The sequence below is a fragment of the Rhinopithecus roxellana genome, chromosome 17 (genome assembly GCF_007565055.1).
Source record: "Rhinopithecus roxellana isolate Shanxi Qingling chromosome 17, ASM756505v1, whole genome shotgun sequence".
Classification (NCBI taxonomy): Eukaryota; Metazoa; Chordata; class Mammalia; order Primates; family Cercopithecidae; genus Rhinopithecus; species Rhinopithecus roxellana.
The window spans coordinates 49,889,810-49,906,510 of record NC_044565.1 but is presented as its reverse complement, the minus strand read 5'-3'; the positions used below and the strand labels follow the sequence as shown (position 1 = coordinate 49,906,510).

General features: G+C 46.4%; 1 protein-coding gene across 1 annotated transcript in view; it reads right to left on the bottom strand.

Moving 5' to 3' along the window:
• Positions 1 to 15,888: 15,888 nt before the first annotated feature.
• The window catches only part of CMPK2 (cytidine/uridine monophosphate kinase 2), a 44,697-nt gene continuing 43,884 nt past the window's right edge, over positions 15,889 to 16,701 (bottom strand). The window contains exon 5 of the mRNA XM_030921505.1: positions 15,889 to 16,133. Within this exon, the coding sequence (XP_030777365.1) occupies positions 16,130 to 16,133 (4 nt within the window). The 3' untranslated portion in view covers positions 15,889 to 16,129. The remainder of the gene's footprint in view (positions 16,134 to 16,701) is intronic.

The window sequence follows — 16,701 nt, the reverse complement described above, 5'->3', positions numbered from 1 at the left end:
TAAAGGAAGGATGAAAGATCTTCAAGTGAAAAATAATAATAACAATAATGTATCTTTAGGAATCAGTAAATGTAAGGGCAAGGTATGGGGTATCTTACTAGCCATCAGGTTGTCCAAGATTGAAAAAGGAAAGAAAAACATTGTTAGAGTCTAGAATTTGATGGGTGTCAAGATACAATCTAAGGCTATCAACACAGGCAAGAATCTGATGAATTTCATCAATATAACCAAGCAAGGAATAATATATTTCCTAAACCACCTAATCATTTGCCCCAAAATATAGGAAGTATCATTGTCATTATCAGTTTGCCTAAAACATTATATTGATTAATAGAATAAATGGGGATTCCTCAGTCAACAAGATGTCCTATATTTCTGAGCAATATTTTCACGTATTGCAAACCTAATTAACTTCAAATCCATTGTCTGGTCTCTTGTGTTCTAAATTAATGAGATTTTCACGCAGTCTCTCGGAGTAACAGCTTCATGTCCCTCTGTCATTTCCTCAGATACTCAGAGCCAAAAGGACTTCTAACTAGAAAAATTAAATACACAACACTCTTTACGTTTGATCAAATGTTACATCCACACATCTAAATTTCAAAGCTAAGAGCAGAGTATGGAGTCGACATACGTGCCCTTTTTCAGTTAAGACATTTTGAATATACCTGCCTTTATCAGCACCGTGCCTCACCTGCCATTCTTAGACTGTGATTGGCTCCTCCCTGGGCTCTCAGGTCCTCTGCCCAGCCTGTAAACCACCACTCATTAGCTAGAGCGCTCAAGGCTCAACGGGAAATTGTATTTATTCCTCTGTGTCTCTTGTTACAGTATTTCTTTGGAAGCAAAGAACAACCTCCTCAGCATGGTTTACAAAGGTTTCCAGAATCGGACCCTGCCTTGCGTCTCTTGTCTACCTCTGCAGCAGGGCTGTACCCTTGGCCCAGGTGGGAACCACCCAGTGATTTGAAACTCCCTACATTGTTCGGCCTGTCTTCCTGCTTCTGCCTTCACCCTGGGCTCCTTCAGAGGCAGTTTACCCCTCTTCTGTGAAGTCTTCCCATTCCTCCCTAGACAGTTACAGCTCCATTGTCTGTTTTGAAAAGTAGCACAAATTCCTCTTTTAGATCGATTTCTGAGGATTTATTTGCCTTTCTGCCTTCTCCAGTTGAGTGTAAGTTCCTGGGGTCATAGACTCTGTTTTATTTATTTTACTCACTTATTCCCAGGTGTTGTCACAATAAGTGTTCGGAAAATATCTGTTAAAGAAAGGAAATGGATGAAATGAAATGAACAAATGAATGAGTTTCTGTATCCCAAGACTGGAGCCAGCTCACTCATTAGACAAAGCCAGTGAGGCTGCCAGTATCGTGGTCAAGCCCCAGCAAGTCTTTTGGTCCCTGCTGTCTTGTGTGGGCTGCCTTGGGTGTGCATTTAAAGGGAGTTGCACCAAGTCTCCTTGTTGGGGCAGAGGATGGGAAGGACGCAGATCACACCTATTTTCCACAGGTTACATACCACTCGCTCCCTAAGCCTCGTGTTCCACGGCTAGTATTTTTGGCCTAACAGGCTCTCCCAGATTTCATGAACACCTCCTTACAGAGAGGGGGCAAGAGGCATGCAGACAGGCATGCAGACAGGATGGTGCTGGGCTGGCTCAGCCACCCTGGGTCACATTTCCTGTCCCAGACCCAGAGGGACACACTTTGCCTCTCCCTCCTCCTCAGATAGCCAGGCTGTGATAGATAAGGACCTCCCTCTCTTGCCACTGGCAGATTCCCAGTTCCCTTCAAGGGTCCAGAGGCAGAGGACGTGCAGGGACTGGACGCATCAGGAAATTCAATGAAGAGAAATCAGCCCAATGGGGCCATCTTCCAAAGGCAAATGACCTGAAACCTCAGTGGCTAGCAGGTAACTGGCTCCTCTCCCAGTAAGCCCCGGGGTAAGAAATGTCTCTTCTGAACTCAGAATCTCAATATCTTTTTAAATAATTACTTGTCCCTGTGTGGGCAAGTTTGGAAACAAGCAAAAATTTTATAACATGGACTCTTTTGAACTTTCTGATCTCAAATCTGTAATTCCAAACATTCTCAGAGCAGGTATCTAATCATTAAACAGATCATGCATTTCCTGAGGTCAGATCCGTATGCACTACCTGGGGCCTCCCTGTAACACTGTTTACAAGTATGACTGGGAGGAAAAGTGTATTTTTGCCGGGCCAGACATGTTCCCTCACTCATCTCATTTGAACTTTTCTGGAAGACAGATGTTATCCTCCCAACTTTACGGATGAGAAAATGGAGCCTCAGGGAAATAAAATGACTCACCCAGAGTACCCAGCCAGGGTCCCTGGAACCTCGCTCTGCAGGTCCCAAAACCTCTGTTTTGTCCACAGGACTTCATTGTTCCTGCCTGGTGAGCGTAGCTCAGACTATTCTGAATGGCTTCAGGGTCTTGGTATCAAGAAGTCCCTGTGGGTAAGAATCTTACTTGGAAATAAGGGACCCAAATTTTCTGAACCCCAAATCACAGCGTAGTCTGCCTGCTATAAGGTGAAATATGAGAAGCAAGGATTGACCCCCTTTACCTCCATGCCTCCAACCCTCACCCCCATCCCAACCTTGTTACCAAAATGAGGCCACCTTTCACCATTTCTGGTGTGAAACTTCTATCTGGTAAAGGGTAATCAAAGTGAGTCGCAATATTTGATTAGCTGTGAAAAGTGCTCTTAATATCAATGACAGAACTCTTCTACAAGGTTAGGGTGAACAGGAAGGGGAGGACAGAGAAAAGATCAGGCCTAGCAGGATGCAGGGGGAGCAGAGACTCAGCTTCAGAGCCACGGTCTCCAGTTCTCACTTCCCCACTTACTATACGCAGCATCTGACTTCCACTGTTGGGCACTCCTGTGTCCAGTTTCCACATCCATAAAACAAAAATAAAGCCCTCCTAGCATTATCACTATGGGGTTCAATGAGAAAGTGTGCATGAACGTAAGAAGCACATAAATGGAGTTCTTACCTTGGTCCAAAAGAAATGCTCCCATCCAGGGTTTGTCTGAAATGTGAAAACTGGCGTTCTCATGAGATCCAGAGCAGAAGGGCCAGCCTCGCCCTGCACATGCTTGGTCCAAGAACCCCACCCCTGGGCCATTTCAGTAGTCAAAGAAGCCACAGTGAACACAGATACAGAAATTTAATTCTTGTCAAAGTTTTTCTAATGATGTCATTCACAAATGACAGCCAAAAAACTATCATCTAGAAAGGAGCCAGAACGTATTAGGGTTAAAAGCAGAGAATTGGGAGGCTAGCGTAAGGAGCTGTAGTGATCTATGTGTACAACGGACCATGACACAAAGGCTTAATGAGCAGCTTCAAAGTGCTACTCAGAACATCTCTGTTACTCGGGAAGTCTTCTGTCATGCTCTGTGACAGTCGTTTGTAAACTGTAGGAATGCTATTTTTTTATTTAGTTAGACCATTAGACCAAAAAACGCGTTTGTCAAAGAAGAGAGGGGAGGCAGAGGGAGGAGACAGGGAGGGAGACGTGAGGAGGGAGGAGGCAGTGAAGAGGTACAAAGAGAAAGAGTGAGGAAGGGAGAGAAATAAGAATAAGAGGGAGGAGGAAGAGAAAAAGGAGAAGGAGGAGAAAACTTGCAGCAGAAGCTCGAATAAATCAGATCCAGATGGGGCTGCTGTGCTTGGCTTGGGGAGGAGGGCCAGAGACCTGACTTTCTCCCTGCCTGAAGGCTCTTCTTTGCCAACCATCTCTTCCATTCCCTCCTTAGGAGCCCCCGGAGAGATTAGAGAGTAGTGCACCCAGAAAACCCCTACCAACAGAGTGCCTCGGAATGACCTCGCGTGGCCCTAGAAGGCGTCCAGGACACAGGAGCATTTCCATGTCCACCTCTCCCCTCTGCAGCCACACCAGGCACCACCAGCACCCACTCACACCATGAGCTCCCATGACTCCACCCACTGGCATCCCCTAAGTCCATTTTCCAGGCTGTCTTCCTAAATCCATCTTCTCGTCTAAAGCTCAAGGGCTACTCCTTTTCTGAGTGTGTCCTCCATCTTTCATGAAAGTTGCCTCCTCTTCCCTCTTAGCATGCATTAGTCATTCCCGATTCCACGGGAGCAATATCACCATGGCACTGTCAGCGCCTCGTAGGTCTGTCTCCCAGCTAGGTTATGAGCTCCTGAAGGAAAGGACTATCTCTTCACTTCTTTTATCCCCATAACAGGCTTAGCACATAATAAATGATCAGTAAATTTTAAGTGAAGAGTAAAGAAATTATCCTGGAGAATGAAAATTCTGTGGATTTTCTACTGGCACATATAATAAAATTGCTATTTCATTCTATGAGAGTAACACAGCAAGAATTTGAAGGAATGTTACAGAAAGAGCACAATTCTTGGAAGCAGACAAGCTTTGGTTCAAATTTTTAAAGTTGAGTAACTTTGTGCCTCACCTTCCTCATCTGTGAAATGGGGCTGAGGATGTACTCAACTTGCAGGTGCATTCTGGTGGCCGGGTGACTTTGTGAGTGGGAAAGGACCTGGCTCAGGGCAGCCTTCAGTGTGTCAGTTACCTGGGATGGCTGCAAGAAAGGCCCACGAACTGTGTGGCTTAAGCAACAGAAATCTTTCCTCTCATGGTTCCGGAGGCCAGAAGTCTGAAATCAGCCGGGCCACGCTCCTTCTGAAACCCATGGGAGAGAATCATTCCTTGCCTTGTCCTAGCCTCTGATGTTTGCTGGAAATCCTTGGCATGAGATGCGTGAGGTATGGAGAGGTCACGTCACTCGCCAAGGGCCGCAGAGCTGGGAGTAGCCACACACCGGTTTGGAACCTGGGCTGTCTGGTCTCAGAATCTGGGCTCTTCACGTCACATTTCTATTGTCATTCGACTGGCGGTGCCCTCACAGCTGCCTCTCCCTATCTGGTAGTGAACTCACAACTGCCTCATCCTAGCCAGCAGTGCCCTCACAGCTGCCTCTCCCTGTCTGGTAGTGAACTCACAACTGCCTCGTCCTAGCCAGCAGTGCCCTCACAGCTGCCTCTCCCTGTCTGGTAGTGAACTCACAACTGCCTCGTCCTAGCCAGCAGTGCCCTCACAAGCTGCCTCTCCCTGTCTGGTAGTGAACTCACAACTGCCTCGTCCTAGCCAGCAGTGAACTCACAGCTGTCTCCCCCTGATTTCCTACCTTTGCTGTCCCATGGTCCCTCTTCTCGTTATGTGCTTCTGTCTTCTCTTCTTGTAAGGACATAGTCCTACTGGATTAGGGTCCCACACTAATTACCTCATGCTAACTAATTACATATACAAAGTCCCTATTTCCAAATAAGGTCATATTCACAGGTCCTAGGGGCTAGGGTTTCTACATCTTTTTGAGGGGTACAGTCAGCTGGGACACTCAGTGAATGACCATAGAAATGTGACGTGAAGAACAGAAACTCTGAAGCCACACAGCCCGGGTTCCATGCCAGCGCACCTGTCCCAGCTGTGCTGCTCTTTGGCAAGTGACTTGGCCTCTCCACACCTCGGGGGTCTTATCTGTAACGTGGGAATCAGAATGATACTAACTCGTAGAGGTGCAGGAAGAATTCGTGAGTGTATAGCGGTAAAGGGCTTACAAAATGCCTGACACATGGAAAGTGCTACACAAATGTTAGCTATTGTCATATTCTCAGATGAAATACCCTCTCTTTGTATTCACAGGTATCCCTGTGTGTGGAAGATCAGATACACGTGTGCATCGGAGAGGGTCTGTGTGTGCAGGGGGCCGTGAAGACTGGTTAGGGACACTCATGAGTGAGAAAGACGCAAAGAAAGACCATGACAACAGAGTTTATAGAAAACGATTTAAAACATGAGGGAAACCCGAATGCCTCTTCTGGAGACCCCCAAAAAGGTGTGCTTTGTTCCTCCAGCAAGGGCATCGCATATGTTGTAGTCACCTACACGCAGGTGAGTGCCAGGTCTCTGAAGGGACACCTGGTTCCAGTGGCTTCACACTCTATTCCAGAGCCGTGGCAGCAGGTGGCCTTGTCCTGGGGACCTGGCTGTCTGCTGCTGTACAGGGCCTCTCATAAGCAGCACGGCAGCAGAGCAGCACAGTGAGCGTGGCGACAAGGCGGCGTGAGAGGCAGGCCGTCTGGGAAGCCCTGCTAGGCAGAGACCCAGAAAAGTGAGGTCAGCAGCAAGTTGCTTTCCATGTATTTCTTTCTGTTCAGAGCTAAAATTCAGTTTTCACATTGCAAATAACTATCCCTAGCCATGTTTTACTTCAAAATCTGAATGGAGCTTTTAGAGAGAAGAACAGTGGTCAGCGCACCTTGGACCAAGGCTCCCGCTCCCGACCGCATCTGGAGATGGTTTGTCACTGCTTATCCGACCCGTCTCCCCATGACCACCATTCTCAGGGGGCTCAGCTTCTGTGTGACAGCAGGGGCTGCACGGCCACCTCTCCATATCTTTGCCCTGGCTGGTGTCACTCTGTACAGGCTGTGGGGCACAACAGGGGCCCCAGAGGGACAGCCTGCAGAGAGGGCCTTGGCCAAGCTGGCTGGCATAAACCGCACAGTGGACAGAAGGTCGCAGACTAGGAAATCAGTGCCAACTTCCCAAGGGTTGTGCTGTTGGGGACCAGCTGGGATGGGGCAGTCACCAAGACTGGGGGTGCATGGGCTCCCCTGAGCCTTCTAGGCATCTCCAGTGCAAAGCCGGCCTGGATGCCTGGGGCTACCCCAGGGCAAGGTGGGTGCTACTTCTGCATTTGCCACTTGACCCATGGGACTATTGTGTGCTCACTTCTTCCTTTAACCGACCCTGAGCAATGTTGAGAAACAGGATCCCTGCCAGGTGCTGGGGACAAGTGCTGTAGGAAGCTCAGGATCCAAGAGGGAGCCACAAGATTCCAGAATACAGGGGCTTGGAGAGAGGCGAGCAGAGCCTGCACAGAGGAGAGACCCATACTCTGTCTGAAAACGACAAAAAGGGTCCCTGAAGGGAAAGATTCCCGAGCCAGGCCCTAACGATGCAGAGAAAACTGCCAGGTCAGTGCAAGCCTGGGCACTGGCTGGAAATAGAAAGAGGCGGACAGAAGGCGTCCCCAGAGGTGTGAACGATGGGGGCCTAGGTGGCCAGAAAGCCTGTGTCAAAGCAGAAACCGTCAAGAGAGATCATGCTCCCGAACTTACACTTAAGCCCTGTAAACAGTGTGTGTGTGTGAGTGGTGTGTGTGTCGGTCTGTTTACACATGACATGCAGTGATGTGTTGGTAAATGTTCAACAGCTGGTGGGGGATGGGTGAACCCTCCTTTGTCACATTTGTTCACTGCTGTGGGGTAAATGCTTCAGGTACCAGGTCAGGAGCCAGGAAGCGCTCAGTGGCCTTGCACCAGCACAAGTCAGCCCTAACACACCTTTCGAGGTGGATGTATGTATGCAGCATTTGAATTCTTTTTTAAAGGTATATTCTTATGCAGGACCTATTGATTTTCAGACCTATCAATTTTCAAGTGTGAGTCTATTCTTTCTGCATTGTGTCGTTTTCCACTCCCTCCTTCTCTTTCCTAAGTGGGATGAGAATTCCAAGATACTTATGAAGCAATCACAATGCCGGATGCTTTTGATTTTTGCCATTTCCCCTCCTGTACAGTTATCGTTCTCATATCAAATTCAACATTTATTTTAGCTACTTCCTTTTCTTCAGTTCAAAGGATTCAAATTAGCTTTTATAAAGAGAGCTCAGGGCTTTGGGTTAAAGAGGCAGATTGAACATCCTTACCCTCCTAAAATCCCATTAAAATGACAACAAAGAGATAAATCTAAAAGGCATAGACTTTAGAGGACAAAGGGAACTGGAGAGAAGACACCACCAGAAAGAGAGAAAAATTTAGAGGCTGAGAAGCATCAACAAGCAACAGCCGACTCCGCAAAGCAGGAAACCTGAGACCCCAGCTCAGAGCCAGCGGGCCAGGACGCACCCCCTGAGGAATTACTAGAAGGAGCAGTGCGGCTCCCAGTGCCTTCCTCCAACCTCAGCTACAGCGGAGCCGCCCTGCCCTACCCTTGTGAAAACATAGGGGTCACTAGATATGCTGCACAAAAGGAGCCTGGAGCCAGGACAGCAGCCCCACCTAGCAGAGGGCATCATACACGAAATGGGAAGAGCCCATGACAGTCTGCCCACAGAGCAAGGGGCCCCGCCATCCGCGCCCTGACCAGAGATCAGGCAACAGATGGAGGACGCTTCTGTGGACAGAACAGCTAGGTTCCTGCCCAGTCCCCATGAGCAGCACAAAACAACCCCACTGCATCCACACAGGAGCACACACAGCCATCCTGAGAGCTGCCATCTGCTTGCTTTACCCAACACTTACATGTGATTAGATGTGTAAGGGAGGGAGGGAGGAAGGAAGGAAGCGGGGGAGAGAAGGAGGGAGGAAAAGAGAGAAGGTGAAAGGGAGGGAGGGAGAGAAGAAGAGAGGGAGGAAGAGGGAGAGAAGGAGGGAGGGAGGGAGGGAAGGAGGGAGAGAGGAAGGTAGGAAGGAAGGAAGGAAAGAAGGAAGGAAGGAAGGAAGGAAGGAAGGAAGGAAGGAAGGAAGGAAGGAAGGAAGGAAGGGAGAGGGAGGGAAAGAGGGAGAGGTAAAAAGAGGGAGGGAGTGGGGAGGAAGAAGGAAGAAAGGGAGGGAGAGAGGGAGGAAGAAAGGGAGGGAGGGAGGAAGGAAGAAAGGAAAGAAGGAAGGAAGGAAGGAAGGAAGGAAGGAAGGAAGGAAGGAGGAAAGGAAGGGTGGGTTAGTATCCTATGCCTATCCTAACAAATGACTACTAGTTTGGTCACTTAAAGCAACAGAAATATATTCTCTTGCTGTTTTGTAGCCCAGAATCCTAAATCAGAGTGTCAGTCTGGAGGCCAGAATCCCATTCCCCCACAAGGTTCTAGGGGAGAACCCGTTTCTTGATTCTTCCAGCTGTGGTGATTCCGGATGTCCCCTGGCTTCTGGTCCTTGCCTCTGTCTCCACGTGACCTCCTCCTTGCTCTCCATGCATCCTCTGAAGGCATTGTCATTGGATTTAGGATCCACCCTAATACTTACCCAGGATGATCTTCTGTTGAGATCCCTAGCTTAATGTCTGCATATTCCCCTTTTCCAAATATGATAACAGGTTCTGGGGGTTAGGACTCGAATTTACCTTTCTGAAAGCCACTATTCAACCCACACAGAAGAAACAAGGAAAGACAGAAAGAAGAAAAAAGTGAAAAAAGGAACCTTAAAAAATGAGAGAATGAAGACAAGAAAAATATCTGCTTTGAAAGGACAGAAAGGTGGTCATTAATATCCCCTGCTAGAGAAGAGATGGCAAAGCAGATGCTGCATCCACAGAGGAAGAGCAGGGTGGAGCAGAGCAGGTGCACACCATGCTCAAGCAGCGCCCCTCATAGTGGCGGGAACCGGCTACAACTCAAGCTTTCGTCCTTGAACAAAACATGCAACATGCATGCAATGGAATAGTGTTCAGCCTCAAAAAGAGGAAATTCTCACACGTGTTACAATATGAATGAACCCGGACAATATTATGCTAAGTGAAGCAAGCCGCTCACAAAAAGACAAATGCTTTGTGATTTCACTGATATGATGTAAATTCTCAGAAAGTACAATGGTGGTCACCTCGGACTGGGGATAGAGAGAAGGAAGGGCATTGGTGCTTAATGGGTACAGAGTTTCAGTTTTGCAAGATGAAAAGAGTTCCAGAGGTTGGTTGCACAGCACTGTGAATGTACTTAACGTGACTGAATTTAACACTTACAAAGTCTTAAGATGCTAAAATTTTCATGTGTGTTTTACCACAATTAAAGTTCATTTAAAAATGGCGGGGGAAATTCTGAGAGCAACTTAAACTTTGGATACTTAATGTATGATAGATGAAACTGAAAATTTAGCAGAAACATTTTCTCAGTCTTAAATGAGGTTGGTTTCATAGAAAATGGTGATGTCTTGAATGGAGTCGCAGCACCTGTCTCCAGAGCCTGCCTGTCAGCACCACAGGTCAGCACCACATGACACACACGTCACTGGGGCTGAGTCACACGCTGCCCAAAGAAAGAGTATTTGGAAAACTAGAAGTATAGAATTTCAAACACAGAAAATACAAACTGACTAGGGTGAGATAAGTATCTCACTGTGGTTTTGATTTGCATTTCTCTAATGATCAGTGATTATTAGAAAGTCAAAAACTAATAGCTTGCTGGTGAGGTTGCAGGGAAAAAGGAACCCTTATCCATTGCTGGTGGGAGTGTAAATTAGTTCATCCATTGTGGGAGACAGTGTGGCGATTCCTCAAAGACCTAAACATAGAAATACCATTAGGCCCAGCAATCCCAATACTGGATATATACCCAAAGGAATATAAATCATGTATCATAAAGACACATGCACCTGTATGTTCACTGAAGCACTAGTCACACTAGCAAAGACACAGAATCAACCTAAATGTCCATCAATGGTAGACTGGATAAAGAAAATGTGGTACACACACACCCTGGAGTACTATGCAGCCATAAAAAAGATTGTTCTTTTTTATGATCACATCCTCTGCAGGAACATGGATGCAGCTGGAGACCATTATCTTCAGCAAACTAACACGAGAACAGAAAACCAAACACTGCATGTTCTCACTTGTAAGTGGGAGCTAAACGATGAGAACACATGGACACATAGAGGGGAACAACACACACTGGGGCCTATCAAAGGGTGGAGGGTGGAGGGTGGGAGGAGGGAGAGGATGAGCATAATGGGTATTGGGCTTAATTCCTGAGTGATGAAATAATCTGTACAACAAATCCCCACTACACAAGTTTTCCTGTATAACAAACCTGCACATGTACCCCTGAACGTAAAATAAGTTAAAACATACATAAACTGGCATGTAGGGCATTACCATAGGCTGAGAAATCAACTCGAGTCATCAGAAAGATCCTGAGAAAGGGCCTAATGGTAGACCACTTCAACTTCAAATATCTCTTCCCACTTTCTCCATCATAAGCTTGGACTCGTCAAACCACGTCTCTTAATTTTCGTGTAGAAACCATGGACTCAGGATGCAGATGGAAGAGAATCAAAGAACTTACTTTGGAACCGAATGAATTTCAGAATCATTACACCCAAAAGGTTGACCTCTCAGGAGAGGAAATGACCCACAGGAAGTGCCATTTTTAAAGAAATGAGTGATGGAGCCCAAGATCTCATTCTGGTGCCCACACATACTTCTGAATTTTGATATGGAAAGATTTCCTTTAAACGCTGGATAGTTCATGGAAAAGGTGGCGAGGAAAGATAAGACTTTGAAGGTAGACTTCAGTTTCTACCTTTTGAGACTTAAATAGTTATTTTAACTTTTTCTCTAAAATTGTATTCTTTGACCTTTTCACGAGTCTAAGGAAATTACATGCTGACACACCCGTGTGTGCATGGTGGGTTCTGTCTGCTGCAGGGAAGTAGAATACAATATTAGATGATAACAATGACACTACACATGTATTAAGTCATTAAAAGGTATGCTAACCTGGTCAAAATAATCGCTTTCACCTAATGAACAAATATTTCAGACGTGTTAGCTAAGACAAGTAGTTTTCTAACAATTCTTAAAACAAATTTAGAAGGTAGATACTAGTATTAGCATTAGGGTTCCAAAGCTAATCTACATCACCTTAGAACAAATATGGAAAATGACAATTAGACAGGTGAAGTAATTTGCTTGTAAATTACTTCAGCTTGTAACTTCCCACCGGCTTGTAAAAGGCAGAGAGGAGATTCCTTGCAGATCGTTCTGAATTTATTTTCTTTTCACTCTCTCACTTCCAAGTGTGTTTCTCCTGCAAAGTCTGGCTCTTTCAAGGTTGAGGGTTTCAGCCTGGCCCCAAAGAAGTGAGAATTCATCCCGACACAAATACTATGTGTGCCATTTTACCACATTGGTGTGCAAACCTTCAGACCCTTGGAACACTTAAATCACAGCTCAGGAGAAAAGAGATGAGACAGACAGAGACAGAGACAGAGAAAGAAAGGGAGAGATGAGTTCATTGGCATTCTGGTTTGTTTAACAAAAAGAAAGCAAAGATCCCCTCCATCTAAAAGTGTCATATGTCATCTCAATTCCTCAGTATGCTTGCTTTCCTCACCCACCCTGCCTGGATATGGACGCCTCTCCAACCCAGGACAGCAACCCACGGTCCACCAGCTGGGGCAGGCAGGTGCTGCACATGTCCTCAACCTCCGCCAGGCCTGGAAGCTCTGCACAGGGACACAGGTGCCCCCATCACCCTCTGCTACTTGAGTTCCTTTCACAAGGGATGGGCTGGCTGCTCCATGAGGGTGTGTTGACCTGCTCCTGCGGGTGCCAAGACTAACCAAGGCTGCTCCCACTGGCTTGTCTTGACTTTGATACCTCTCCTGCACCTGTTTTATCTCCTGGCTGGCAAGGAGGGTTTGGAAACCAGTAGGCAGGGCACACGCTGGGTCTGTCGTGCCCACTGTTCATCAGGACAGGAGCACAGTGAGGCTTGGTGCTGTGGCTAGAGCACAAGCATTTGTTCAGGAAGATCTCGGATGTCAGAGCTGGAGGCACCAGGGAGAGCCCCAGTTTTGGTGTTTAAGATATTGTTATCCATGCAGCCCTAAGATATGAAACAGGTGAAGTGGAGGGCTGTGTGGGTGGGTCAGAGAAGAGGACTTGATCTCTGCCAGCGTGGGGTCCTTCTTTATAATCCCAAGTGACCTCTGCAGAGCAGAGTTTGAAACCGTAGATTTAATGGAGCCTCTTCATTTTTCTTATGAGAAAATAGACCCACGAAGAGGAAAGGCAAATGCAGGAGACCACACTGACTTTTAGCACTGGCTTGCCTCTCCAGCAGTCTCTGGGTTCCCAACTCCAGGCTCTTTCTGCTGTCCTCTCTCACCCAGAAGAGATTTAGCAGAAAGCAGCCCGCTCACCAGGTCAACTACTACCCACTAGGGCAGATCCTTCAGGTCCCCTTTTTATTCTCCATCCCACTTGCCTCTTGCTGAGCTGTGTTTTAGTGTGTGTCAATTTACATTTAGATGGAGAACACGGTCCATTTGCTAAGGTACATTTCGGGAAGTGACAAATTCCAGAATGGCAGTGCATTAGTTACAACCAATTAGGAGGAAATTATCACTGTAAAGTGCCCATATCTACCGCACCGGGACAGAAGCCGACATGCAACATTGATGAGTCTTACCTCATCAGGCTCAGTAGATGGTGAAGAGGTTTAAATCCAATTCAGAAAAATATTTAATGTAAAGACCGAACCTTTAGGACTATAAATTCCAGTTAGTGGACCGAAAAGAGGTTACTCCGTGTATCCATGCATCATCCAACCCCTCCTTCCACATTTACTGGCAGGAACAGAGGCTGGAAAACCTCAGCATTCCAAAGACACACAACTCATGTTCAGGTCTTGCTTCTGTGAGATCAGTTTTAAGATGTGTGATCTCAGGATCTTCCTTACTTTTATATATTAAATAGAGATAAAAATACACACCTTGCAGGGTTGTGGGATTTAAAATGGGTAAAATTTCTAGAGAGTTTGCTCAGCACATGGTAACTTTTCAGTGAATAGCAACAGTTATCTCTACGCTAGCGGTGCCTACGTGTTAGGGGTACATTGCAGCAAGTAAGTATTTAGTGTCATGTACTCACCAAACATGTTACTGCATCTTCAGTAGATTTCAAATGCAAAATGCAGTTCTTGCCATCAAAATCAGTCATGAGAGAGAGGTGAAGAGAAAAATTAGCATATATTTTAACACTAAAATAATTTCAGATAGATTACAAAATAGAAGTAAAAGATGACATCATGAACTAGAAGAAAATTAAGACATAAAAAAGTATCTTAGAATTGGGAAAACTTTCTAAACAAAGCATGAAAGTCAGACGCCATTAAGGAAAACATTAATACATTTCAATACATAAAAAATGTAACACTTCTTCAGGAAAAAAAAAATAACATAAAGTCACAATTGGAAAATTTGTACAATGCAAAAGACACAGGACCTGTACCTAAATATATAAAGGAATCTCTATCAATCGACATTCTAGAAGGACAGTGACCCAGTCGGGTAATAAGCAGAGTATGTGAAGAGACAGAAGACATACAGAAGGCTTAGAAACAGAAACTAATGTACACACTCATTTATATTAAAAAATACAAATTAAAACAGTGCTATGGGATTGTTTGCTTATATAACACAAAAATTAAAACAGGCGAATATTTTACACTGTTGGTGTGACTACGTTAATGTAACTTCTTTTGGACGCCAAGGTGATCAACTGTGAATAAATTAAAAATAAATAAATTGAATGTATTCTTTGACTCAGTGGTTACTTTCTTATGTATTTGTTCTACAGATATGATCATAGGGATACACAAATACATGTATGCACACACACAGGCACACACACACACATGCTGGTGTTCTTTGGAAGCATTGATGATTCTAGCTAATAACCGGAAATAACAGTCAAGAATCCACTCAATAAATTCAGATTGATCTATACAATTAAACACTACACAGATGGGAAAACAGGTGAAGTAGCTATATGTTCACGTGAAAAGAAAAACCCAAAGTGGATATATATTTTCCAAGCTATATTTTAAGTGAAAAACAAAGTATAGAAAAAAAATTGCACTGTAAGCTGCCATGTGCTTTAGTAATAAATTAAAAATAGAATATGCATAGTGACTTCATGCATGGCCTTTTTCTCTAAGGGCACACAAGGAACAGTGCACATTAGCCCTAGGAATGGGGACTGGACATTCAGGCAGAGGGAGATCCACTTGTCACCGCTTACTTTTACACTGTCTTTTAATTTATAGCCTGTAGACGCATTATTTCACAGGACAACACAACATTTCTAAAATAATGAATAGATGTGAAACAAAGGCCAACAAAAAGGTTACATTGTGGCTGATTCAGTCCCCTGAACACCGGGAGGAAGGAAGGCTGAGTTGGCCCAGGGGACTGAAGAAGGGTCCATTTCAGAAGCCAAACTTGATCAGGGATTTGAAAGAACAGGAGGTAGGAGTGGGAGAAGCCAGCAGCCCAGGTTGGCATGAGCAGGGACAACGAGAGGCACAGGCTTAACGGGTGAGACCCTGAGTGTCCCCGGGAAGCAGAGGAGCCCCGGCAGTGGGAAGCCTGGTTGGCACAGTAGGGAGAGTACAAGTCAAAGAGGGAAGTAAAGAAAAGGGTCCCAGGGGGAGTGGTGAGGCAGCGAGGCTGTTTCCAGGATTGCTCTGTGTATTAGTCGGGGTTCTCTAGAGGGACAGAACTAATAGGATAGATGTATGTAGAAAGGGGAGTTTATTAAGTAGAATTGACTCACATGATCACAAGATGAGGTCCCACAACAGGTCATCTGCAAGCTGAGGAGCAAGGAAGCCAGTCTGAGCCCCAAGCCGAACAACTTGGAGGCCCATGTTCGAGACCAGGAAGTATCCAGCATGGGAGAAAGATGGAGGCCAAAAGACTAAGCCAGTCAAGTCTTTCCATGTTCGTCTGCCTGCTTGTATTCTGGCTGCACTGGCAGCTGATTAGCTGGTGCCCACCCTGGCTGAGGGTGGGTCTGCCTCTCCCAGTCCACGGAATCAAATGTTCGTCTCCTTTGGCGACACCCTCACAGTCACACCAGGAACAATACTTCGCATCCTTCAATTTCATCAAGTTGACAGTCAATATTAACCATCACACTCCGGGAGCTGAGAAAGGAATGGAGGGGCTCGGTGTGTCCTGGCTACAGCTACAAGACTGATGTCCGATGAAAGCACCGGGAAGGTGGCAGAAGGGAGTAAGAGTGAAAGACAAACCCAAGGGTCATTCCAGAGGCAGATGATCGGAAGGCGAGGACTCGGACTCACCGTGGGCTCCAGGGAGCCCAGGAACAGAGGGTCCACGGACACAGGGTCTAAGGCCTTGGGAGAACCAGATCCAGAGACAAGATGAGAAAATGATGTCAGATGCATCAGAGTGGGGCTGGAAGTGGACAGCAGTCCTGAGGAAACGCAGCTCTGCCACAGCAGGTGGAGGAAGCACGGGTGCTCTCATCTAGAGAGAAAAAAGAAAGTCTCAGAACCCCAGGAGCTGCCCCCAGAAGTCACCCAGGGGAGAGAAATCATCGTTTTCCCCATGCCCCTCCAGAGAGGTGACTGGAACTAGGGAGTCGAGAGAAGCCAGAGCTCACGCTCACCCCAGTGTGAGCTCCAGGCTCCTGGGGGTAAACCCGGACGGACTGCTGCAAAGGAAATACCAGCTCCCAGGGGACAGAAGCGGGCAGGGGAGGAGGGACGTCTGCGTTTCCTTCTTGACCTGGACTCCTGTGAGCCTGAGGGAAGGCGGGGCTTACAGAACAGTTTGGAGTCACTCAGGGTCCCTCAGGCATGGGGAGCCCAGAGCCAGCCCACTCATCACCTCAGCTCCTGAGGAGAGGGGTACCCAGAGCCAGTCAGTCACCCCCTCAGCTCCTGCAGGCCTTGAGGAGCTAAAACATATCTTTCATGAGCTCTGCGTGTAGCTAGAACCCAACTTTTCCCTTCCACGCGCAGACCCACATCCACCGTAATTAATACAACGGGATTTCAGGTGTGAAATCTGTCTTACAAGAAGGAAGAACAAG